Source organism: Pundamilia nyererei, unplaced genomic scaffold, assembly GCF_000239375.1.
Source record: "Pundamilia nyererei isolate P.nyererei 1_Seehausen unplaced genomic scaffold, PunNye1.0 scaffold00113, whole genome shotgun sequence".
Taxonomy (NCBI): domain Eukaryota; kingdom Metazoa; phylum Chordata; class Actinopteri; order Cichliformes; family Cichlidae; genus Pundamilia; species Pundamilia nyererei.
This window is the reverse complement of record NW_005187514.1, coordinates 654,689-680,619: the sequence shown is the minus strand read 5'-3', so window position 1 is coordinate 680,619 and position 25,931 is coordinate 654,689. Positions and strand designations below refer to the sequence as shown.

At 40.5% G+C, this 25,931-nt stretch overlaps 1 protein-coding gene across 2 annotated transcripts in view; it reads left to right on the top strand.

Moving 5' to 3' along the window:
• The window catches only part of efna5b (ephrin-A5b), a 96,664-nt gene that overhangs the window by 61,697 nt on the left and 9,036 nt on the right, over positions 1 to 25,931 (top strand). For both annotated transcript variants that reach the window (XM_005741721.1, XM_005741720.1), the window contains exon 2: positions 16,403 to 16,695. In XM_005741721.1, the coding sequence (XP_005741778.1) occupies positions 16,403 to 16,695 (293 nt within the window). The remainder of the gene's footprint in view (positions 1 to 16,402; positions 16,696 to 25,931) is intronic.

Below are 25,931 nucleotides of genomic sequence, written 5' to 3'. Positions count from 1 at the left end.
GCCCACCTTTGTGCTGCTTTAATTTGAGGCCAGCCAAGTGTGACTTGGAAGCATGTGGAAAATATTACACGCAATCCTTTTCACTCAATTCAGGTTTCACTCCCCTTACCGCCCCCTTTCACCCCTCCACCCATGCTTCAGCCTCCCGATAAATAAGCTTTTGAAGGCAATCATTTCCTCTGCTGTTTATTCATGATGCATCCACGTCAGACATTCCACAATTTTTCAGGAAATACTGTTCATTGTGTCAAGGCTGCTAATTTATGAAAGTGTCTGGGATGTTACATATGGGTCTGTCAGTATGCATCTGAAATGCCATCTGTAATATCACCCAGTGATTTTAACATCAGCCTTAAATTTTGTTCTTATTTTGTGAAACACTGCTTGTGGTGCTACTCTGATCCAGTCACCCAGTGTGCTTAAATGAAATGTGCAAGTGCTTGCTGTAGTTTAACAGAAACCTCTCACACTCACACACACACACACACACACAATATTAAACCCACCCCTGTCTACGCCTCAAGCTGCATGCTGATGGGCTGAACTGCAGAGATGGTCAATTAGATACTAACATATGATTTTCATTGTAATACCTCGATAATCTCCTTCCCTTTTCTTCTTTTGCCCAGTACCTTAAGACATCATCCCTCTTTTATGATCAGCATATTTCCTTTGCTAACACCCTTAATAATCTGTGAAATATTTTGTTCATTTTTCTTGATGGCAGTAAAGTTTTTCTTGGATCTTGAATCTTTTCTTTCATTTTCTTTATCTTGATCTGTCTTCTGCTCACTCCCAAAATATCTGCCAAATGCTTTGTTTCTTTCTGGAAAAAGAAGCAAAAGGTCAGCAGTATTTATGGGAATTCATGTTTTTATCTCACTCCACGAACACGCCTGACTTTTGAGTTGTGCTACAAGGAGAGGGACACAGTTACATCTGTTAACAGTTGTGTAACGTCAGAAACGGTAAAATATGTAGGTGAGGGCGTTGGTAAGGACTAGTATTTGAAATTATTAGTCTACGAACTGATCTTTAGCACCTGTGAGGGGATTCAGCCAACCATGCAAAGGCTACACTGCTGACTTCATATGGACCATTTCTTTGCGCATACAGTATAAACACACTTGACTAATGCCTCAACTGGGACACCTCAGCCAGGCATGTGTGTGCCTGTGATGAAGGGGCCCCTGCTGTGCCATGATGGGTACATCAATACCAGACGGTTTAGGCTTTCGACACGCTAGTGTCAGAGCGTGGAGAGAGAGCAGCAGGTGAAGTGAGACAGACAACATGGAGGTCAAGCAGAAGTGATAGTGCTGGACCATCTGCATGAATATTTCTGGCAAATGTATACCGCAATGTACTTTGAGAAGGTTGAAAAGTACGTTTGAAGAGAGTTATGTGAAAGAATACTAAAACAAAAATGCTAATTGTAAATAATCCAACATATGTACCAAATGCAGTACAGCATATGGTCTTGCTTGTGGTTATTGTTAAATGATAATTGGACCCTCTTTATAATACTGATTGATAGTAATCTTATTTTATGAGGTCTTGCTGTAGTCAGCCGCAGCATGTGGTGGGTGTGCAGTATGCTGTGTTGAAGCAGGAGGCCCTGACAGCAGCTCAGGTCAGGGGATGAGATGGAGACAGCTGGAGAGGAGGGTACGCTCAGGGATGGATGGACGCAAAGATGGAAGGCATTCTCCAACTGCGCTAACTTTAGACCACACATGTCGCTAAACCTCTCGAAACCTGTCCACAGCATGTCACCACTTGCTTCCATAAACCCCCCTTTGTGTGTGTGTGTGTGTGTGTGCCTATTTGTGGGACCATATACTGCGGACCATTTCTGTGTTTGCCTACGCCAAATAGAGTGCATAAATAAACAATACAAAGAGCACAAATGATTTCCTAGTACAGCCAATTCTGTGACTGTGTTGAAATTTCATTTTCTTCGCAAAAGCTTTATTGTTTCAATTTCCAGCTCTGAGGCGGGTTCAAAAGTTCATGAACTCGTGGCTGCGAGTGTGAAGAAGAAAGCAGCATGTGCCCACCAAGACATGACCTACAGACCTTGCTTTAGTGCTAAAACCTTCTGTCTTCTTCCAGAGGGGAAACTTGAGTAGCCCAATTACTTCAAATTAAGACCTAGATATGGTTTGGCAAAAATCAATCAGAATCTCTATTATCAGAAGACAGATTTGGGAAGAGTGTGTGTGTGTGTGTGTGTCTGCATATATGCGGTTGGGGATATAGAATGCTTTTGGTTGTATATGAATTAAGGTAAAGCTTAATTGCTTTTCCTCTTTCTCCTAAGTGGTTTGGATAAGGATTGTTCTTCCCTTATTGTGAAGCTGATCCAAATTTGAAACTGAAAAGCAAACAGAGGTTTTTATTACCACAGATATAACCAAAGAATTCACAGACACACGTACTGTGTGCATGCATACAGTAAGACCCCCGCCAATCATACGCAGTGCGCTTGTGTGCACAGTGTTTGCCTGGGCCCAGAATAAAGGCATAGTAAACATCTCTCAGCTTGTTCAACACGACACAAACTCTGTTAAACTGACAAAGTTCCTGGTCTTTTAAACGGAGCTAAGCCGGGATGTTGCTGTTCTTTCCAAAAAGAGGGAACACACTTGTTTTGTTCATTCAGGTCATTAGTGATACTTTCTAATTTCCTTAGTATATGGTGAAGTCACTTTAAGATATGAAATATTAACCTGCTAAAAAAAGACAAACTGGAATGTGCAGCAAGACTGTGATAAATGTGATCATTACAGCAACGTAATCAACCGGACATAAAGATAGTTTTTACTAAAGCAATTCAAACATTTATTTCCGATTAAACTAGTTTTCTGCCAGATACGCCAAATATGCAATTGATCTGTGTGTGATGAAGTTAAATAGAAACCCAACCTGATCAAGGGCATAATGTAAGCCATTTATAAAGACAGCAATACGAAGGTAAACAAACTGGCTCTGAAAAATACAGTTTAAGGGAGTTATTTGTGCACACAGATTTCACGTACATGCTTGCATTCGCTTCTGTGTGTGTGAACGTCACGTCTATATTGCAAAGTGACCTTTGGTGCCCTATATAACACAGGCATTGCCCGCAATAAGACGTAGAGCCCAAGTACCCGACACACCACTTAACCCCCTGCCTGGGACCTTGACAGCTTCTCCGTGGGAGTCTGACCCTGAAGGTCCTACAAAATGCTTTGTTCACACCAAACACACACACACACACACACACACACACACACTGGTGCATTATACAGACTTACACTCTGCACATGCATGCACAGACATGTAGGAGCTAAAGAACCATATAGCTTTTAAATGGGCATGAGGAATTAGCGGAGAGGCCCATGTGTCAGCTCCCCACTGGCAAAAATCATTTGATGCCCCTGGAGTTACAGCTACAGTGTTGCTCAGAGCCTCGCTGTTATCTCTCTGCTTCTGTTAATGTCACCCTAAGTAAATGTTAGACATTAAAATATTTATTTGAATGTAAAAAAAATATGTGCTCCTCAATATTACTGAGCAGGATTTTTTTTAAATACCTAGCAATTTTAATATTAAATTGTCAGCATTTCTATAGATAGATTGTTTTAGGGTTTATACATATCTGTCAAACAGCAATCCAACATGCAACGAGAAGACAGCACCTAAGTCTCTTTGAAATATTAGCAATTTTCACCCTTTTTGCCGACTTTATACGCTCATACAATATATTCATGCATTCTTGTTTTCCAGCTGTTTAAAAAGAAAAATCCCTCTCATTTCTAGAAACAACAGCCCCTTGTTAGAAAACATGGCAGTGGTTGTTTTGTGCCGAGGCTGGTTATAAAGTACTTCCATCATCTCTCCATAACCATCTGCTCTTAAAACATTCTGCCTTTTTCAACCAGCAGATGTTCTGTAAATTACCTCCTCTAAACCATGCGCTGCCACATCAGCCACGTCTCCTGTCTGCCGGCTCTCCGGTTCAGTAATAGAGCCATAACACTTAGAATGTTGGTGAATTTCGATTGTTCTTAAAAGTTATAATTGAACTTGAAAGTTATCTGTCTGGGGAGAACGTAGTGCTGTGCAGTTCCTTATAATCTGATTGTGATCATTGCGATAGGCTTTCGCTGTTGAGATGAAAGTTTTGATTAACCCTTTGCGGACCCTGTATTCAAATTTTCAAACCTGATTTGGGCAGCCGTCAGGGGTGATAGCAATCGGAGAATATTGCTGTTTTCTTTTATCTGATTGATGTGTCAACACTTGGTGCCGAAGCTTTATTATGTAGACTACACTGTTACTCAGACAGGCGTTCACCGTCTAGACTGATGCAGATGATATTGGGGGCAAAACATGATACGATGTGACAAAACATGTCATCACATAACACAAGATGTTAGCACTGGTATTTATTCAGAGGATCCTTTATTACAGTGAAATAATACACTTTTTATTATGAGTCTCCCCGGGGGGGGATGAATCAGAAACCTTGGCAGAGTTCAAACCTTCCTCTGTCTGCTGAGCAACAGCTGGGTACTGTTTAGACCTGGTACTGATTCTTGTATCGTAAGATTCCAGTGTTATACTACATTTCACTTCACAGACCTCTTGTATTGCCTCAAGACAGTAATTAGTGTAAAAATGAATGAATGGTTGATATATGCTCTCATTAAGTGAACAAGTTAATTCCATTCCATGTAATAGACCGCAGTATTTACAGTGTGTTCAAGTATGCAGAAGCTGGAGGGCAGAGATATAGATACTTAAAAAGAAAAGTGTGCGAGTGCAAACATTGTTTTCACAAATCCCAAAAAGCTTTGGTCATATAGTTTTAACTTGGCATGATCAGGGGCTTTGTGCTGAACAAAACACATTCAAGCGTGATTTTATCAGAACTAGTCTGCTCAGTGTAATATTATATGAAACTATCTGGGAGGTACCAAGACTGAAATCAAGAAATGATGAAGATCACTATTGATGGAAATGGAGTAAAGTAGTACCATGCCAGGGTACGTCCAAATGAAGTATGCACTTTAAAAACGTAATCATTTTGACTGTAATCTTTGCTTGGAATACAGTTGTTTATCTCTTTAAAGATAAAGCTACAATTTCATGGTACAAATCTAATTTATTTTGTAAACTTTTACATCAGTGACTAGTAGGTTTGAGATTTCTTTTTACTCGAGAAACAAAGTACTGTGTGATAGATTTCCTCAGGTAGCGTGACATTCATCTTCAACCATTTCTCATTAACCACTTGTCAATAGGGCAGCAAATGAACATTTATTTTCTGAATACTCTGGTTACAATTTAAATTTGAACCAAGCTGCTTTCTTTGAGCACGGATGAAGTAAATGTGGCTTTTTAGTAACTCGACGAATATAGTTTTGACTGTTTTTGGAATTAAAATGAAACACTTATGCATTCTGATTAATTTATTAGTTATGTCGCTAGTACCGTGTTGGACTTCCTATCACATTCAAAACTTCCTTAATTCCTTGTGGCGTAGATTCAACAAGGTCCTGGAAACATTCCTCAGAGATTCTGGTCTACATTAACATAATAGCATTACACTGCTGTAGTGCATCTGTTTAAAGTTTTGATGTGCTGTTTATTCTGCATAGCTCAGTTATAATGAGTGGTTATCTGAGCTGCTGTTGCCTTCCTATCGGCTCGAAACAGTCTGGCCATTCTCCTCTGACCTCTGATATCAACAACACATTTTTGCCCAGATAACTGCCTCTCACTAGATATTTTCTCTCTCCAGACATTTCTGAACATAACCCTGAAACCCTGAACATGCAGGAAAATCCCAGAAGATCTCCCGTTTCTGAAATACTTAACATACAACCATATCACATTCAAAGCCACTTAAAGTCAAGTTTCTTTTCCATTCTGATGTTAGGTTTGAACTTTAGGTCATCTTGATTGTGACATGTCTAAGTGCACTGAGTTGCTGCCGTGGGATTTGCTGATTAGGTAGTTAGATTAATGAGAGGTTGAACAGGTGTACCTAATGTAGCGGCTTGTGAATGTGTATTTGCTAGAGTCCTCTCGTTAAGTATGAGGAATCCCCAAAGGAAGGGATCAACAAGGTTTTCACATGACATCAATGATGTATAGACGGGCACAACTATAGCTACAGTCTGTCAGTAAAGCAATTACATAGCGTTCACATTTGGCTTCCCATAGCTCCGTTTTTAAGTGTTACATACCTAACTTATCCTAATCACAGAAGGCTTGGCACACACTCTTTCCGTGCATGTACCCGCTCTCTCTCTCACACACACACACAAACAGTATATTGTTAGTGGTTTGTGAACTGCAAAAGAGGTGCAGGTTTTATGAAAGTGGTGACATTATAACATACGGTCAGAGCTCCATGGCAACCTACTGTGAAGGTCAGCCTCTGTGTGTGCATTTAGTGCATAGATATACAGTATATGGGGATGTCAGTGGGTGTGTGTGTACATGATCAGTCCTACAGGTGAAAATATTGTTGAACAAGCATGAAGCAGCACACACTCGACGATTCTTCTTTTTTAATCCGTGATTCTGATTTCATCTGTCCACATATTTATCTCCTTTTCTTTTCATCCCTCCCTTCCCTCTATCATTTGGAGCTTTCAAACCTTAATACATGCCTTTCTTCTTTTTCCTTCCTCCCACTCTGAATCTCTTCTACTTATCACTCAATGTGATTCCATGATTTTTCTTTTTTGTCCATCTTTGCCCTTTCTGCCAGTTTTCCCACTCACTCCACTCCTCCATCTATCTGCTGATCATTTGTCCTGAGAAACAGAGTAAGGAGGGCTTATAGAACAAGTACTGGAGTGGGCTGATATTCTGCTTTTCCAATGTGCCATAAAAAGGTGGATGAAAGTCAAAAGAAAGGTGGGGGAGAACAGATGTACTTGCCTTTTTAGACAGGAGAAATCTACTGAACAAAAGCCCTCTCTGTTCTCCATTACTCCCTCTCTAGCTTGTTTAATGGGTTTTTTTTGTTGTTGTTGTTTTTTTTTTTACACAAAACAGGAAATAGTTTCCCCTCCTTAAATGTCAATGAGAAATAATTTTAATCAATAACAGAAATATCTGTTTAAAAAACAGAGCAGGGCCATTACTAAAGTCATTGTCTCTAAGTCTCTTGTTCCCATAACATTTGCAGAAACCTTTAGTGGCATTGCAGCAAACATGAGGAGACCAATCTTAATTCTCTATGTACGTCTTGCAGCATTTTCTACATGAATTATTGTGGACTGTAATTATGAAGTTCAAATAGACAAGGTTTTTGTCTTAGTGTACAAAAGGTCATATACAAAAGCTGAGCCCAGTGCAGGCAAACAGTCCCAGTTATGTCCAAGCTATTATCTCAAACCAGTGAAACAAGGTGGAGGCAAACCCTAAGAGAAAATGCTAGTTTGCTACCATCAACCACAAGCACTTACAGGTTTCACAGATGGCTTTACACAACATGATGTTGTTCACTGAAATAAATATATAACATTTTTCTTCACAGGTTTGTCCTTGATAACATGCTACAGTACAAGTACTCTTGTACACAATATTTAATGAATCAAAGCTAACTGTATTCTTATCAAGGAACTCCTTTCTAACCTAATAGACCTAATCAACATGTCTGATAAAGACTGACATTGGCTATGTGCTTGTTTACTTAACAACCAGGGTGCTAAGCATATTGCGTGATGTGATGGTGCATAATACACTCAGCAGTTGCACCATACTCCTATTTTTTTTTTTAAGCCTACGCTGATGTTCTGATCTGTCTGTTTTTCCACCAAAACCCCATTCGCCTTGTTGGAGTAATCTCAACACTTATGTGACTGATTTTATTTGATGGCACTCCCTTTTCATCTGACCCGATAAGCTGACAACCTGGCATGGCTTTTAGCTGAGTGGAGCTAGTGTTGCACACACGGGTGTAAAATTTCTCTTACTACTGTTTTGCAAGTTCTGCTGTATTGTTTCTGTTGTGTTACTGTAACGTTCCCGGAAGATACTGTAATGTAATGAAAAGTGAAAAATGAACCACATGGGAATATCCCCTTTAAGCTGTGTTCCTGGATGTTAAAGGAGGATTAATTAAGGTAACTTTTTTCCCTTTTAAGAAATAAAGGGTATGCTAACTCATGATCTAGAGGATAAACATTTGGGAATATTTTCTTTATATCCCCAAAGTCTGCTCTCTGGTTCACTCCAACTTATGCTGTCCCAGATGAAACAACATCTATAAGCAAGGAAACATATGGCAGCATTCTCTTAAAGTCCCAAATGTTCTCAGTGTGAACATAAAATAACCAAAATAGGAGATCCTCCCCTCCCAAAGTGATACTGGGAACTATTTCGTCACTAAAACAGCAGTTTTTTTTCTAGGCGTGTTCTGTGGCAGTTTGGGATATTTGTCACCTTTAGATCATATAATGTCCCCAATATCCCCCCTGTGTTATTTCCTACAATTATGAGAATAGGTAAAGTAGATACATAAAGAAATTTTAAATAAAGAAGCAACTTCTTTTCTTTTAATTTAACCACATTTTGCCTCATTCAAAGAGACGTTTTAGATACGTTCGTGACCTACACAGGAGACATTACTCAAGCACCCGAGCAGTGTATTGTGAGTACAGCGCTCCTTTGTTTAGCATCATCATTTTCAGTCCAGCGACTGTTTCATCTGCATTGATGAGACCATTTTAGTTCCATTTAAGGTTTGTACCAGTGACATTATGCAATGTCGACTACTGTACACAAATGAAAGCATGCACCTGGGAATGTTTTCTGTGTTTACACGTGCATAATAGCCTACCTATCAAACTGTTTAGTTATGTTACTTACAAAGCATTAATTGCTGCAGACACATGGCGACTTTAAGTGTTTGTGTTTATCTAGCCTCTTAGAACCTATCGAGAGTGAGCTAGCCAGACTGCCTGACCAAGTTTTTATCTCCATCCCTATTTGTACAGGATGCCCTTCTCTCCCTCGCTCCTTCTCTCACTCACATCAGGAAGATGGGTTACACGGCTCAAAGCCGTTTCATTGCCACTGTTCTGTCTCAGCTGCCAAATACCCTGTCACTATAAAACAATGACCAATGATTAATGGCCAACACATTTCACCACTCAATGATACATGGCCATTAATTGATAGCAACTGCCCATGTGTGACCATGAATAAGCCCACATGCATCTGCAGGCAAGCACACACTCAACTCTGGACCCAGTAAACATGTCAAAGTATACAGTATTTACAAAGGGATTGAAGTGGGCTTGGGGCAGCAGTGATTCAGAAAAATGACCCCAGGGTCTGACAGGATGTTGGGGGATGTGCCATTTTTCCCTGACTCCCTTGGTGATGAGGAGAGACATAAAGAAATCCTTTTACACACAGACAGATATACACAGGCCCACATAGACATATTCAGCCATTCGCTCACACATATCGCTTTTACACATCAGTGTTACACATCCATAAAAACGGCTGTTTGGCAGAGGAGTGAGTAGATGAGCTCAGAGGAAGTATCTGTCTGTCTTTTTTTTCTTCTTCTCCCCCCTCTGTTTTGGACTCGAGCAGCAGCATGCTGATGCAGACTACATCAAACACTTACTGGAGCCCTACATCTCGCTGTTTCACTCAGCACCAAGAGCAGAACAAGAACTTGTCTGTCACTGCTCTTAATTCATTGTCTCCCTGGGGCAAAATGACTGCTGACAGACATAAATGGCAGAAATGAATATTGTAAGATCACAGTCAAGGGGTGGTAGGGGTTGAGGTGGGCGGGAGGGGAAAAAGAGTGAGGAAGTAAAGGACAGGGAGATGAAGAGGGAGAAAAGACTCGGAGAGGCGAACGAATGAAACTACGTGGGAGTGGGAAAGGTGACGAAAAGCATGGGCACGTCCCTCACTGCTGACAGTCGGTATATTATATTGGGCTGACCACCTGCTCTGAGCCTGAAGTACACCGTCCATAAAGCTCCAGCAGATGGACACAATAAAATGCACCATGACCAGCAGCTATGCACTTCTGTGTGTGTGGATGTGTTTGCACATTATAGTCGATATCTAGCATGAACACATAAAAACATGCCTGCATTCATAGACACCTGTCCCGCAGGCATACCAGTAATATATGATATTCTATAGGTCTGATGACACTGTGTCTCATCCTCTAACCCCTCCCAGCGTTGTAAACCTATCGACCAGTTAGTGAGCGAGGAATGCGGCTGTCAGCTCATGCAACAAGTTGACATTTCTCGCATGTTCTGACTTCACTGCGCCCCTCTCCAACTTCATAGCCATCTCTGTACTTCTTCAGTAGTATTTTGGGATTTGAATCTCTCATCAATGTGCCCTTTTTATAGCTGTGGTCATTTCTCTAAGGAAAATGACAACTTTGCTGCAAAGTTGTCAAATGGGGCAAAAAAAACCCATAACTGCCAGAAAATGCAGGGCGATGTGTAATTATTGTGTTGTATATCGTCCAAATGTCCATGTATTCCTAGGTTTTTGCTCGGCAACATTATTGTATTTTGCATATAATACATTCTTACTAAATAACACTGTTTTTTTAAGCGTCCCATATTCCATTATAATGTGACAAAATGATTCGTTGAAGCCTCCAATCCCAATTCTGGCTTGATATATCCAGTTACAGAGGGTTGTCAATGCCCAGTTTATGTGTTAACCTGCTGGAGAAATAATTTTAGGACTTGTAAAATGTGCAACCAAGAAAGCTGCATTGTCATCCTTTGCCAGTTTCTCAGACACAAAGAAAAATGCTTTCCATCTCAAGGTCCCAAACTGCTAACATAGCAGTCAAGATGACTGTCGAGCACAGATACTGGATTCAGTTATCAGTTCTTCACCCCTCTCCCCATTACACTGCTTTGCCATCAGTAATAAGAAGGGGAATATCTGGCTGGAAAGGCTAAATCCCTTTCTAACAGCTGTTATCAACAAGAATGATGAGCAGCAGCCGCTTTCCTCTTTCCCTTTACGTCTTTCTGTCTGCCAGTACTGCCTTTCTTCTCCTCCTTTCATCTTCAGACCCAAACCAAACATCTGCAATTAGACAAGTGTGAAAACTATATCTTGAAGTGTTTGTTTTGTGTGTTTGGAACATATGTGTTGAATGGCCCTCCAAAGGCTTTTGCATGTATTCCCTAGCCGGGTTCAGTCAGAGTTCATCTTCTCTTGGCTAAACAGATTCTCCCTCTGGATCAAAATCAACAAATTATATTTCACTTTAGGAGGACATACATAACCCCACCCGCACCCTCACGCACACACACTAATACATGTAAGCACACACACACACACACACACACACGGTCAACGGGATGCAGAGAAAAGTTGAGGGGAAAACAATAAAAGACTTGCCTTTTAAGGTCCCAGTGCATTTCTAGTTTCTAGGTTACTGTGATTTGATTTATCAAGCAACGGAACATTGCCTGAGGATATTGAATTGAAAATATATCAGATGTTTGAATTTCAACAGGGAGTGTTGAAATAATGTAAATAGATCTGATTTGGGGTCATGAGCAGGACTGGGCAAAGCGAGAAACTCCGGCAGGCGGAAAAAATCAAGAAAGAAGGGGATGTGAGCGAGAAAATACATTTCAAAACTGGGGGAAGAGAAGAAGAGACAAACAGAGATGATCTTTTGTACTGAGGTAGATGGGGCTTTGGCTTTGTAATACATGCAGCTGTCAGCAGTGTCTAATCTTAGCATTTCTTGTTAAAGTCTGTGCAGGTAAAAAAAAAAGAAAAAGAAAAGAAAGATGAAGCAGAATTGTTCCAGGGATTTCTTTCTACATAAAATGTTAACACTATTTTTGCCTCCTTGTGTTCATCGGTGTTGTCATGATCATTTTTACGTGACACCAGTGGCAGTCTCTCTTTGTCAGCACACGTTGGGATGCACGTTATTGCTGCGTCTTCACCCTTTACGTCTTGGAAAAAAAGAAAAGAAAAGCGAAGAGCACGTTTTAGAGCATATTTTCTCATAATACAGAAGCAAAGCATTAACATAGAATGATCGTACCTCTCTGATACGCTGTGTTAGTCATGAAGCAGCCTCTGCTTTCGGGTCACACCTCTGAGCAGTAGTATTTAGAGTACTGCTCTGCCATGCAGTCTCCTCTTTCTACTGGATCTCACTTATTCAACTGGTTAGATGGTTTGGATTACTCTCACTCTGCCTGCCACTGAGCTCTTGCTCTCCTCCTCTGCCTTTCTCTTTCGCTCAGGTTATCTATCTCTCCCTGTCCTTCTTGCTTTCTGTCTGCAGCTACCGATGCACAGCTCAGAGAAGTGCCTCACGAGAGCGCATAAGCCTACAGCATGCGCAGGACCTGTGTGTGTGTGTGTGTACGTATTTGTGTGTATGTTTGTCTCTCTGCGAGTGTGAATGCGCCCGAGTGTGTGCACAGCAATGTCACTGGGCTGTGTAATTGAAATGGAAATGAGCCAATCAGCAACTGCAGTGGTTTGCCACCTTACCCTGAATTCACTTCACTGTTCCAGCTCTCCCAAACTTGCTCTGTTTGTGACTCTGCATGTGCAAGTGTCTCTATGTGTGTGTGTGTGTGTGTGTGTGTGTGTGTGTGTGTGTGTGTGTGCGTGCGTGCGTGCGTGCGTGCGTGCGTGCTGACAATACTTGCCCCTTCAGTTTTAACCCAAAGGGCCTGAGGAGGCGGTGTGAAAATGTAATCAGTTGGCAATAAAGATTATCCCTCACACTCTCTCTCTCTCCCTCTCACACACACAGACACACACACTCATGCTCTGTGTCCAGCTGATTTTCCTCGCTTTGTGTTGTGACCCACAGCTCGCTGGGACAGCTGTGGCATAACAAAGACATGTAATTATCACCATTTGACAATTAGCCTCCTATCCAAATTTGCTCCTTAATTACCTAGCCATTTTACTGCTGGAAGGCTTCCGCTGCCGTTCTGTGCCGCTACAGTTTCTCAGAAGAACGGAAAAGATTGCAGCTCATGACGCTGCCAGAAGTTTGTTCTAAAATACAGGGAAGCGTCTCTGGTGGCTGGGTGGAGTAAATGTTTAGCATTAATAAACGGTCTTCAAAGTGCTTTTCGGTGCGTTTCCCATTCACACGCTCACACACAAATGACAGCAGAGTGTTTACCTGCAACTGGAAACAACTCAGGGTTTAGATTCTTGTGAATGTGGAGGAGCTGGAGATTGAACCAAAACACCACTCTTTCAATTTCAGAGTACTTGCTGAATACTTTACAAGATGCACGTTTATCTTACATTTAAAGACAAAATCATGCATTTTAATTGGATCATTTAATGATCCTTTTGCACATTCTTTTTTATATTTGAGTGTAGCAGAACTGGTTTTTATCATTGATAAATCTCTTAATTTGTTATGACAGATGGCTGAAAAAGTCTATACCCTCCACACATTATATCCCTGACTTACATATGCAGAAAAACCTGTAAATTAGTTGGCTCGCCCTTCTGCTCATATTTCGCTCTTCTTGATTTTTTTCCTTTTGGTTATGCCTGTCACTCTTCTGGAATCTAATGAAGCACTGCTTTAAATTTACATTACATTTGAGCAACACCTTGGCGCTTCTTCATCCAACATACAGATCGATGTACGCTTGGGGAAAACGTCCAAAACATTGCATGATAATGAACAAAGCAGAACTGACTTTTCTAAAAGTTCGTAAGGAAAATGAACACTTTTTACAAAAAATCCATGAAGCTACATCTTGATGAGTCCTTCCCTGAATGGTGATGGAGGTTTTAGAGATTTGACTGCTCACACAATCATGCCATGCACATGCAGCTTTTGTAAAATCTCCTTTAATGATGAATGCATGCTTGAGTAACTCCTGCAAAGATGTGGATTCACCAGGAAGCCTGGCAGTGCTATCTGCTGCATTCAGTCTTGCTGTCTCTTCTTTGTATTCTCTCACCCTCCTTTGGAACCAGGTCCTTTCTGTCTCTGCCTCCCTGTCTGTTTCTCACCCTCGGTCTCTTTCTCACTCGGTGCCATTAGCAGCTTCTGGCTGTCTCACTGCTGTTTCTTTTGCCAATGTGCCAGGGTGCTCGCTCATCTGATAACACACACCTAATGTATGTGTGTGCCTGTTTCTAATGGGTGTGCATGTGTGTGAGGGTTTGTACTAGTTTTGTGCTTGTTTCATATACGTGCGTGTGTGTGTGTGTGTGTGTGTGTGTGTGGGTGTGTGACTGAGTAGGTTACATGTTACAAATGCCTGTCCTGTCCCTTTTTATGTGCTCACTCACCCAAACATCCTCTGCTTCATTTGCAGTCAGGGCCACACGCCACTATTCTGACTGCTGAGGCAGGGAGAGAAGGGCAGCTGAAACATCACACACACACACACAGGCACACGCACGCATACAGGCTCCCTCTCTAACACTCTTTCTCGCTCCTGCTCACACACTCGCAGAATGTACACATACACATAAGCTGGGAGGAGCGACCGGGAGAATTTGACCATTAACGCAGTGACATTTTAAAGCAGCGCGAGAGATGCATGGCTCTTCCTGGACCTCCACAGACATGTTTTAAATGAAATGTTACAGATGAGTTGCTCTATGCCTTGGTTGTAAACACCCTCACGCTGATATTTACCCTACTCGGGTAAACACAGAAGAACAGCATTTCATGCTAGCTCATGCTCAAATATACACACGTGCACACAAATATTCCGCGCAGAGCCAGAGGACACACATGATCGCGGTAATGAGAAATGGCTTGGTTCAGTTTTGTTGCTCAATCGTAGCAATAATTGTTCCATTACACCAACATGAAGAAAGTAACAACTAAAAGGCCCCAAAACCAGATTTTTTTGCTAAAATGACTATTTGATCTTCAGTATCAGGCGCCTGGTTTTCATTGTGATTGTTATTCTCTGCAGAGTGACCAGATAAACTGCAGACTGATGCGAGCCAAGCAGGATTTCAATACATTTGTTTGATTGTAGGAGCTTCAATCTTTAGAGGCAGAACAATAGAGCTGGAGTTTTCGAAATGAGAAATCAAATAAGTGGTAGGAAAGAGAGTGAAAGCACGGTTTCAGCATCCTTTAAAGGCAGTATTATGGTATTTTACACCATGAGTTAGAATTTTTTTTGTCATTAATTTGACCTTGTTCTTTCTAACTGCCTATTCGCCATATACAAAGAGACATGCAGTTTTTGTTTCTTTAGAAATACGCAATACTTAATGGACATGAAAAGAAAATACTGAATGAGAAAAGGTCACTATGCTGCTTTGGTGCGTTAAATCTAAGCCTAAAAATTCTTATATAAAATTAATTTGTCCTGTCGTACGCTTCTTGCCTGTTGTGGGGGTTGAAGAGTTCTTCCCATAGACAGCAGATGCGATTTTTTTAATTATAAGTTTGATCCAAACTCTTGTAAGGTTGTGCTCCCGCGACATTTAACCAGGGCCTCGCCTCACGCCACCTGGTTTCTCTGTGAAGCGAGTCAGTCACGCCAGCTGCGTAGGAATTGTCAACTCTGCGGTTCACATTATCACTCTTGTTCTGCTTCAAGTGTGTGCGTGTGCCTAATTGGGGCATCCCTAGCAAGCTTACAGGTGTTTGGCATTTTCTCTCCAAACCCCCTCGTGACCCAGAGGTTAGGGTCACTCCACCCTGGGTCAACGAGAGCACTCGCAATGCAGAAAATGCTCTCTGATTTTGGAGGATGTGAAAATTCCACAGATAAGAGGGCTGCGTGTTGGGCAGCAGAGACTGTGGTGAGATTGTGTGCATGTTAGTGCTAGCCTGTGACAATGTGTGGCCTTTTGATGAATCTCCCTGTATGTATTGAAGCCCTCTGACCCTGCGTGGCCTGTTCTAGATCATTGCTGCTGTAAAAATGCCTCACTGCACAGCCCTCAGAGACAGTCTGGCCCTGTATTTTTCCAATCACTGACATTTACTGGCTGAACCATCCTGCCATCCTATATCTCTGTGACCATTTCTACTCTACTTTTTTTTTTACTGTACAAAAATCCTCAAGCAAATGTATTTTTTTTTGTTCCAACTCTGAGGAAAACTGTTTGAGGAAAGATGTTTACAGGGAGAGTTGGATACTTCATTTTGCTACCATTCAGAAGGCATATGCACAAGTAAATATTTGTTACAGAGAGAGATTTATAGATAAACCAACCCACTTAGATTTATTGATGCTAGAGGATGAGAGTGTTGGTGCATGCAAATTTTCACCAAATACTGAAAGAGTGCTGCGAGATGTAGCGTGTTCACATAAATCATTCAAAACTAGGTTTGCATTGAAAATAATTTTGAAGGTTAACCCTTTTCTGCCTCCTTCTTTTTTTTCCCAACCAGGTTCCACCGTGGGGATTACCACATCGATGTGTGCATAAACGACTACCTTGACGTCTACTGTCCTCACTATGAAGACACAGTGCCTGAGGAACGGACAGAGCGCTACGTCCTCTACATGGTCAACTATGATGGCTATAGCACGTGTGACCACACCTCCAAAGGCTTTAAACGCTGGGAATGCAACAGGCCGCACTCTCCGAACGGGCCACTTAAGTTTTCAGAGAAGTTCCAGCTCTTCACTCCCTTCTCCTTGGGCTTTGAGTTCAGACCGGGCAGAGAATACTATTACATCTGTGAGTACCTGCTCTGAATGAGTATATGCTGTGCATTACATCTACAATACACTGTAGAAGAAACAGCAGTGAAATAACAAGAAATGGCACTACTAATACAAGATTTAGACTGTTTTACATATTAATGTCGCATTAATATTAATACTGTGCTGTCGTGTGATACTTCCAAAAGCTGTTATTTTCAAAAAACAAAAAAACCAACCCAAGCATCCACAGAAAAAATACGAATCCCAAAAAATGTAATTCAACAGGAATAACATACCTGGAAGGCCCTTTCCTGACCCACTGTTTATCTACTACTACAACAGCACGAGAGGGCCGCTATTTCCCAACTATGTTTTCTCAATTTTGCTGCAGAGCTTTGAGGGTGGCATTACAGTGATCCGAGTAGATGCTTTCATGCTCTGCTTTCAGCTAAGCTTTTCACACTGCTCTCGTCAACCACAGAAAACTCTTCCCTAAAATGGCAATGGAATTCATAGGGGAGTTAAATTGAGACAGTCTGAAAGTTATAGCTCTCTTCTCCTGCTTCACAATACTGTATCTTTCAAAAAGGAGTGCCCTGCTCTCTGTATTATATTATTCTTCTGTGTAGCTTGTGTTCGATGTTAAGTTGTCTGCTTCTTGGCATAAGAACTGAGCCTAACTGACTTCATTTGAAGTTGAGGCCCCTGGGAAATGCGCTTTTATCAAAGTAAGGTAATAGGGGAACTGAATGGCACGAGTCCTTCCTCTACAGTAATATATGCACATGGACAGAACATGAGTTCTATACTCGTATAGTCACTTTTCTTGGTTAAAGAAAGGTTAAAAAAGAGGTTTCTGTAATTGTCAGCCTGCGGCTTAAATGGAGCTCAGCGCAGCTGTCACAATCCCATGTCCTTTTGTTTTCATCTCCCAAAGATGACTCAGGAGCACAGCTGAACTCTACCTATACACCGCGATCTGTTTTCTAAATTGGCAGGCTTTTATGAAGCAGTTAACCCGACAGCTAACCGACACTTGTGTGCTTTATTCCTTTCACGTGTTTCCTCTTAGGGACTGGAGTAAAAAGAAAAGAAGAAAGGGAGGGAGGGGGAAAAACAACATAACTGTATCTCACTAATGTTTGCTATTGTTTTCGTGCTAAATAGGTGCTGTCAATCTCAAGCTTGTCTATGAAATAATCTTTCCCCGAAGCCTTTCAACAATCAGGTTTTTGGCCATTTATCTGTTAAAAGTAACCAGATTTTCCTTTTCTTTTATAGCCAGTTCACACTGACACATACTAAATCAGGAGGGAGGGGGGGTCTCTAGACTTGGGAGAGTTGATAGGGGTTAGTGTAGGGTTATAAAATTCATCCACTCCCTCAAGTCTCTTTTTGCAATTTTTTTCCCCATTTCTGTTGAGAGATGCTTGTCCTAAGGGCTGGATTAAATTACACTGCGACCGACAGGGCTTCCATGGAACACATCCATTCTGCTATAGCACGCCATATTTTGTTTAGTGGCCCGCGGCTTCATTGGCTATTGAATGATTTCAGCGTATATACTCACTGGCTAGTGTGGCGGATATTAAAGTCATCTACCATGAAGTCATCTGACATGTGATTTCCCACTGTCATTGTGTTCAGCCTGAATGTCCACAGGAAGCAGGGGAGATGGCTGCTAATGGATTGGACAGTCTCTTTAGGAGACGGGATGTAAAGCTGAAGAAGGGATATGGAGAGAGGGAGAGCTAGTCACATTTTTACATCTTTACAATTCATCTGTGGCAGCTTCTGTCATCATCATCATCATCATCATCATCAGTGTGATCATCGAATCTTCTTAATACACCAGCGCGACAAAAAATGCAACCTTTTCAGATATTCAATTGTAGTAAAACAATACAAATTTCTAACGCAGGAAAAACTAAAAAAGTGGCAAAATTAAATCGTAACAGTATAACTTAATCGCTGCAATGTTCCCAGGGATTGCATTTTTACCTTAACATACAGTTTTTCCCTTTCTAATACTGAATAAAATACTAAATGCTGCAGTAACTGGGAGTCTCTTTTCTTGTTTGCACATCAGCACCAGGGCATCAGCTGCAATATTTTACAGGCACCTTGAAGTGAAGTCAGCTTTTCAGGCAGATTTCCCTCATGTGCTGTATGCTCGCAAGCCGAGTCTTTATTCAAAAACACTGAACTTTGTCCAGATGCTGGCTGGGTTTTGCCTGCCGTGTGTTTTACAGATAATCCTCTAACTCCATTCAAACGTATGGAGAAAATATTAATTTTCACTTTAACCCTCTGTGTCTAATATTTGTCAAAGTGACACAAATAAGCAATAAAAATAAGCAGGTTTTTTTTTTTTTTAGCTTCAATTCCCTGTGTTACAAACATACCTATCAGCTTATTGGCTGTTTAGACTAATGTGTTTACAAAACCTTTTTGCAATCTAAACAGAAAGAAACACATCCATCCTCCTTAAACCAATCTTGCTTGCAGATGGAGTGTTTGCTCACATTTCGGGAACTACATTGCAAAAATATCCAGTGAATGTGCACTTAAATCTAATAAATAAACCTGGTTTTCTTGGGTTTGTTGTGTTTTAAGTAAACACCTGAAAACATGCATATTCTCAACCATCTTTCCTTCTCACCTTTTCATGAATGGGAATCTTTGAGCACATTCAGTGTGCCTGCCATTTTCACATGAAATCACAAATACTCTTGTATGGTGTGCAGATAAATTCTAGCGCTAGTGTGGATATAACATAACATTTCAGTTTTACAGCTGTTGTTTATTATCATTTATTAATCTCAGTTAGGGCTTACTATGTTGCGCTAAACCCTAGAATGGAAAAATTGTGTTAGTGGACCATGAGCCTGACAAGATGGCATTATTTCTGTAGCAAAGATTGAGTTGGCCAAGAAAGTTGGAGTTTTAATAACATTTAGTGCAGCGTTTTCTCTTGGTTTCATTGTTCCAGTGTGTTACTAAGCCTTCTGCAGGAATATTTTCAGTGTTACAGTTGCAGCACTTTGTCAATGTCTAATGCCATCATTCTTATTTAATGAAGTGAATACACGGTTTAGCTCTTTTTAATGATAATGATGATATTACGTCCTATAGTTTCTGAGATGTGAATGCTTATTCAGCTATGAAACAATCTTGCTGATATTTAACTTGACTGTTATTATGACAGGATTTAGCCAACTACCTTGTGACAATATCCAGTCTCATTATTGTTGCTAATGATGAAAAAGAAAGAAAAAGACTGCTGTCAAATTCTGTGCAACCGCGAGTAAACACTAATTAAACTCTGGCTCGTGCTGCATCTTGTTAGGAACACCTAAGTACTGGCTGTGCCAAAATTTTGTGATTTATTTGAAGCATGAAAAAGTTGATTCCTGTGGGGTTTATGTGGAACGTGAACACGCAGTACATCTGGCTTTTTTAGCTAGCTGTTAGTTATCACACTATGGGGAAAATTGGCACCGTTTAATAAGAAACCCCCAAAACAAACAAAACAAAACATCCAAAATTCAAACATGATTTCACTCATTTACTTATATATTTATTCAAATAAATATATATATTTGCCATTTAAAGTGAAAAAACCTGTTATTCTCCATAGTTAGACTGTTGTGTAAATGTATAGTGTGGCATAGCCAACAGAGAAAATCTTAGGCATCATTACCCACTGAAGCTGGCTATGCTGCATAACCGCTCTCAACTGAAATGTCAGTGTGTCCCAAGGCAAAGGTCACTATCCATGAACACACAAGCTGAGGTAAGCAATACTGTGAAAGCGCTCATGTACTTGAGACGTAATAGTTTATCATGCATCCTAGATTAAAAAAAAAAATCTGTTCACAATCAATATTCCTCCGATTTGTACTCATTTTGAGTAAGCACAGTCTGTCTCCATACACAACAGAGGCCTTTTATGTAAACGGTGCTGACATACAGTATCAGAATATTAATCTTTTCCTTTCTCTATTAACTTTCTGTAGCCAAATGACCGGAGGGACTAGGGGATGAAAAATTTGCCCTCAGCAACGTGATTGATTTGCTATCTTGTTTGTAGATGAAAATTAAGATGTCAAATCATATTCCTGCAGAGAAAACGCCCCTTAATGGTGTTTTCGCCCTGTGAGTTTGATGTAGGTCGAAGGTTGATTTGTTGCATCTCTGATAAAATTAGAGAGAGGAGACAGGGTTCTGCTGTCATCTGCTCCGAGAACAGAAAGCGCTTAATCAACGCTAGCAGGATGGAGGAAATTCACTAAAATAGAGGTCATAATTCTTCATTTTAGTTTGCGTCATCCTGTTTTTCTCCATTTGAGGCAGTTAATTAAAGATGTAAGAAAACAAGAGTCGGTCAGGAGCCTTATCTTGGTGTACAAGTCAACGCAAAACAGAGTTAACAAAGTAAATAATGGTGAACACATTCAGATGCAGGAGGGGGATTATCTCAATGTTGGTCACATAAGCAGTTCAGCAAAATGCAGTATTCTGCAAGTGTCTGCCTCCATGAATGACAGCTGGGATAAGCCTGGACAGCGGGAGCCCTTCTTGGGTCACAGTTCACAGAGCAGTCTTGGTTTAAGTGGAGCCCATCTCGCTGAATGCTGATGCAAGCACAATTTTCTAATATGGACACAATCTACAATCGTGTATCAGAGTGATTTTAATCAAAAAGGGCAGATATCCAATATCAGCGGCACCTCACCGCAAGCAACGAGCGAGCAGAGTTATGATGTTTATTAGGCAAGATTTGTGAGAAAAAGGAAACTACTTGGAGTAACAATGCAGTGGCAGACCGGTGGTTAAAAATACATTTTCTTGCCGTTTGACTTGCTTGCCTTCATAGACTGGAACTGCTTCTCACAGAACGCACAATCAATAATATCTTTGTGTCTTATCTTGTGGTTATTACAGAAACGAACAGTCCTTTGGAAAGTCTGTGCATGATATCAAATGAACACTTGTTTAATGCGTTATCAAAACCCAGACTGCGGTGGCGATTATATCCATGCTGTATTACAAAATGAAAAACATTTAGCAAAGTTTCAATCAGTCTCCAGATGCCCGTAGGCTAAAATGCGAAATGCTAATGCAACACAAAGCCAAGACTGATCATAAATAGCGAGCTTAAAAAAACAAGAGAAAACATTTGATATTTATAAGGCTTTTTTACAAAATCTCATAAGGCATATTTCAGCTTTTCTGGACTGCTACATGCACACAAAGCTTTAACAGATTCTTCAAGACGTGGACTGTAGCTGTCTCGCGATTGACCATAAATCCCGTGATGCGCCATGATCCTTCAAGCCACTCTGGAGAGGAGAGAGAAGCAGAGACAGAGCAGGAAATGGCAGCCACAGAAAAATGGCATTAATGGCAAAAATGAAATAAAGGCGGGGGTGGCGTATGTGCTCTGTGTTTTTCCGGGGCTATGGAAGACTTGCTAATAATGATAAAGAGTGAACTCAATTCCATTTGTGGTACAAGGAGGTATCCTGCATATGGACGGGCATCATCCATTCAAATGAAAAATCAGGGCTGTCATTGGAATTCAGAAATAATCTGACAACATGGAGTAACACGACACTTGCACAAATGTATACACACTCATCCACATTTTGCATAAATAAACATGGACAGATACACATAACAGGCACCCGGATCCACACTGTCTGGAATGCATTATTATAATCCTGATAGATGGATATACATTCCACCACTATCTCCCCTGGTTACTATATCATTTATTGTCTCTCTCTTATATCTAATCCTCTCCTTTGGGTTTAATACAGTACTCCCCACTATAGACACAGACATATAAATGTGGACATGGGAAGGTGTGCTGTCACTAAGCTGTGTGCATTTCAGCCTGTTAGAAGCATAATAGAGTCATATGTTATTAGTTTGAAGCCAGGGCCTTCCACCGAGGGTCTTGTTAGAATACCTGCTCAAGTACAAACTCAGTGGGACTGCACGTGTAACAAACTTTACATAAGAACAGGAGGCAAATCATCGTTCAATACCTCAGTGAAAAAAATTAATTAAAAAAAGCCACAAATCGCACAACATTTGTCCTATAATCCTTTAAATCTTAATAACAGAGCCACGATTTCCACAATGACCACCAGAACATTTATTAGAAGTCCCAGATTTACAAAGAAGACAGAAGTCGACGGCTTTTCTTCAGGAGTCAGTTCAGATTCAGGGATTTTTTTTTTTTGGGGAGCTTGTACTTAGCAGCTGCCAATGGCACTGCTTTTTTAATTAAGTGTCCTCCCTGTGCCTCTTTGGCACTAGATAAGCTCAGTGTTTTTGCCTCCCAGAATGCATGCCACAGATACAAATGCATAGGTTTGATTATTTGTTCTAAGTGATTAATACATATTTTGAGTATTCAAAAACTAAATTACTACTAATAAGAGACTGTGGAATGATTTGCTCTCCAAAAACATGGTTAACAGTAAAGGGACTGGTTCTTATATGGCACTTTTGCACTCTACTTGAGCACAGGGAGCACTTTATCGAACATGCCTTATTCACACCAAAATTTTCCCCTCACTACGCTCTAAGCCTTTTGTACCCAATATTCACACTTTGAATAGAGCAAATAGGGTTCAGTGTCTTACCCAAGATATTTCTGTCAAAGAACGAATTTTAACATTCAACCTGGAGCAGCCAGGAATTGAACAATCAACATTCCAATAAGTAGATTACCCGCTTTACCTCCTGAGCTACAGCCACCCCGAAAACATACATAAATAAATGCTTTTTCTATCTTCTTGTCTACAGTATTTCATGACCGAAGTCCTTCTGGGTGTTCTTGGTGCCTTAATGAAGATACAGATTTCTCAAATATGCTACCTATCTCTATCTGTATATCAAACACATTGGTAAATGTGTCAATTCAATGTGCTGGGTTCTATGGGAAAAAGAATGCCAGGCAGAGCTGAGCTGAAGTTTTGGATTACTATCTCAAAGTCTTAACTCAGTCAAAAAAATATTTTGAAATAGCCAATTTAAATTTTTGACAGAATAATGACACATTTTGACTTACAGATGGCTTCTTTTTTTGTTTTTTTTCCCCAGTCGTGGAAACAAGCCTGCACATGTTTTGGATGAGATCCAATAACGCAAAAATAAACTGGTTTTGGTCATGACAAGCTCACTGGAACTTCAGGCATCCATTTTTTTTTTAAAAATAAATTGAAAACAGTCAATCAGTTAGCTAGCCTGTTGGCCAGACTTGGTTAATAATAGACCATGAGTGAACTCATGGCATACTTGTTGACAGCCCAGAGAAAGCAAGGCGAGATAGAAAAGTCTCTAATCAAGTTATCCGAGTTTGACCGCCCCTAAAGTAGTCATCACAACGCCTGCCAGAAAACAGAGTGGCTGTGAAAAGCCAAGAGATCAGTGGAAAAATAGGGCAGGCGAGGGCTGTGAATCAAAGTGCACACGGCTCCTCTCAACCTATTATGATTCATGCACCTAACAGCCATCTTCAGGAACTGATTATGATTCACAATCCCAAAGTCAAGGACATTCTATCCCTGGCCATTAAACCATTAACAGATATAGTACTGTGCAAAGGTTTTGCTAAAAGCAAATTGGGTTTGCTTAACTCCCACTAAGGCTGCCTCCCTTGCTTCTGTTTCCTCACGTAATCCTAGACTGAAATGATAATGTTGAGCTGAGGGCTCTTTATCGCCATGGTATCTACTGCAGGACTCGTTGCTCAGGATAGTTTTTAACTGCGTGATGCATAAAAACCTAAACATCTATAACCATTGTGTAGCACAGTACAGTGTTGATCTGCAAGCGACTGTGTTTAATTGGTTAATTCTTGTATATTTTTCTCCTTTATTCTTCCGTTGTTACAGTGCGCACATTACTGTACTGTACACTTGCGCACACACACACAGAGCCTCACAATTTTGCTCGTTTATTCAGTGGGTGGGTACTTGGGCCATAACAATAATATTATGATCCTACGTGAGACACTAAGTGTAGTAATGAACCATTATTATGCACAGACTTATTATTCTGTAACTGCCTTAAAACGCCGAACTCCACCATAGATTAATAAATCATCCATTTTATTGTAATTTGAGTGCAAAGACATGAATCGGTTGATGAAATTGAAGGGTTTTCAGACTTTCAATCACTCGCTTTTCATTTTCAAGACGACAAGAGTAATTTGTAAGAGCGTCATTATGTGGTCTTCCACAAAATTATGATGCTGGATGCACTTTGACAAGGAAATAATTGTATCCTTACACAAGTGCTCTGACATTCAGTAGTGTGAGGAAAGTGTTGCACTGTATAATTAGGCGTTATTGATTGCATCTAACTTCCCCTTCTCAACTTATATTTCTCTCAGTGTTTTCCTCATGGCTTGTGACCTTGTCCCAATTGCACAAGTGGCAAAAGGAATGACTTTGGTGCACTTTTGCCAACGATTGAAATATACAAGGAAGGAGCAAAAGGCCAGCTATCACCAGGGGGAGAAGTTTATGTTCCCTCTGATGCATGAATCCAAACCCTCCTCTTTTACTGCTCCTCAGCTCCCTCATTCCCTCCCATTGTGTGTTCGCTGTAGTAGCATCTGGTTAATGGGCCTCTTCAGTCGATAGTCTCTTCCATCTTCTTACACACACATACAGATTCTGTGTATAAAGGCAAACACACATACGCATTCACATTTTTTTTAAAGCCTGTAAATAGATACATTTTTGTCCTTTTAAGTCTGCTGCTTTATAAGATGTGGGAGAATAATTTCTGAGGAACATTTAGCCATTATGTGTATGTCAGTGCATATGGACACTTTATTGAACATGTGTTTCACACAGTCAAGTGTGCGCTGTTGTTTGCAACGAAGAGATTATTCTGAACAATGAAACAGTTCATATTTCTTATTAGAGGGGTCATGCAAGCATTCTCTCTCTAAAAAATTAAATAAATAAAGCAAGTCTCTTGAATTAAAAGTTTTCTTTTGTTTATTTAGTCCAACATTGTTCTTTTTTCAGTGAAAGCTAATAGATGCCACAAGTAATTTCTGGTCTCGGAATAGCAGATTCCTGGGAAGGAGGCTGTATAAAAGAAACGTATAGATGCTGGCATATAGTTTTTAGAAAGTGAAGCTTTTCGTTTCTCACCGCTTCTTCTCCCCTGTACACAATTTTATGTAAATTCAGAATCCTGAACTTTTGGACATACACTCTAAGCTTGCATGGGGTA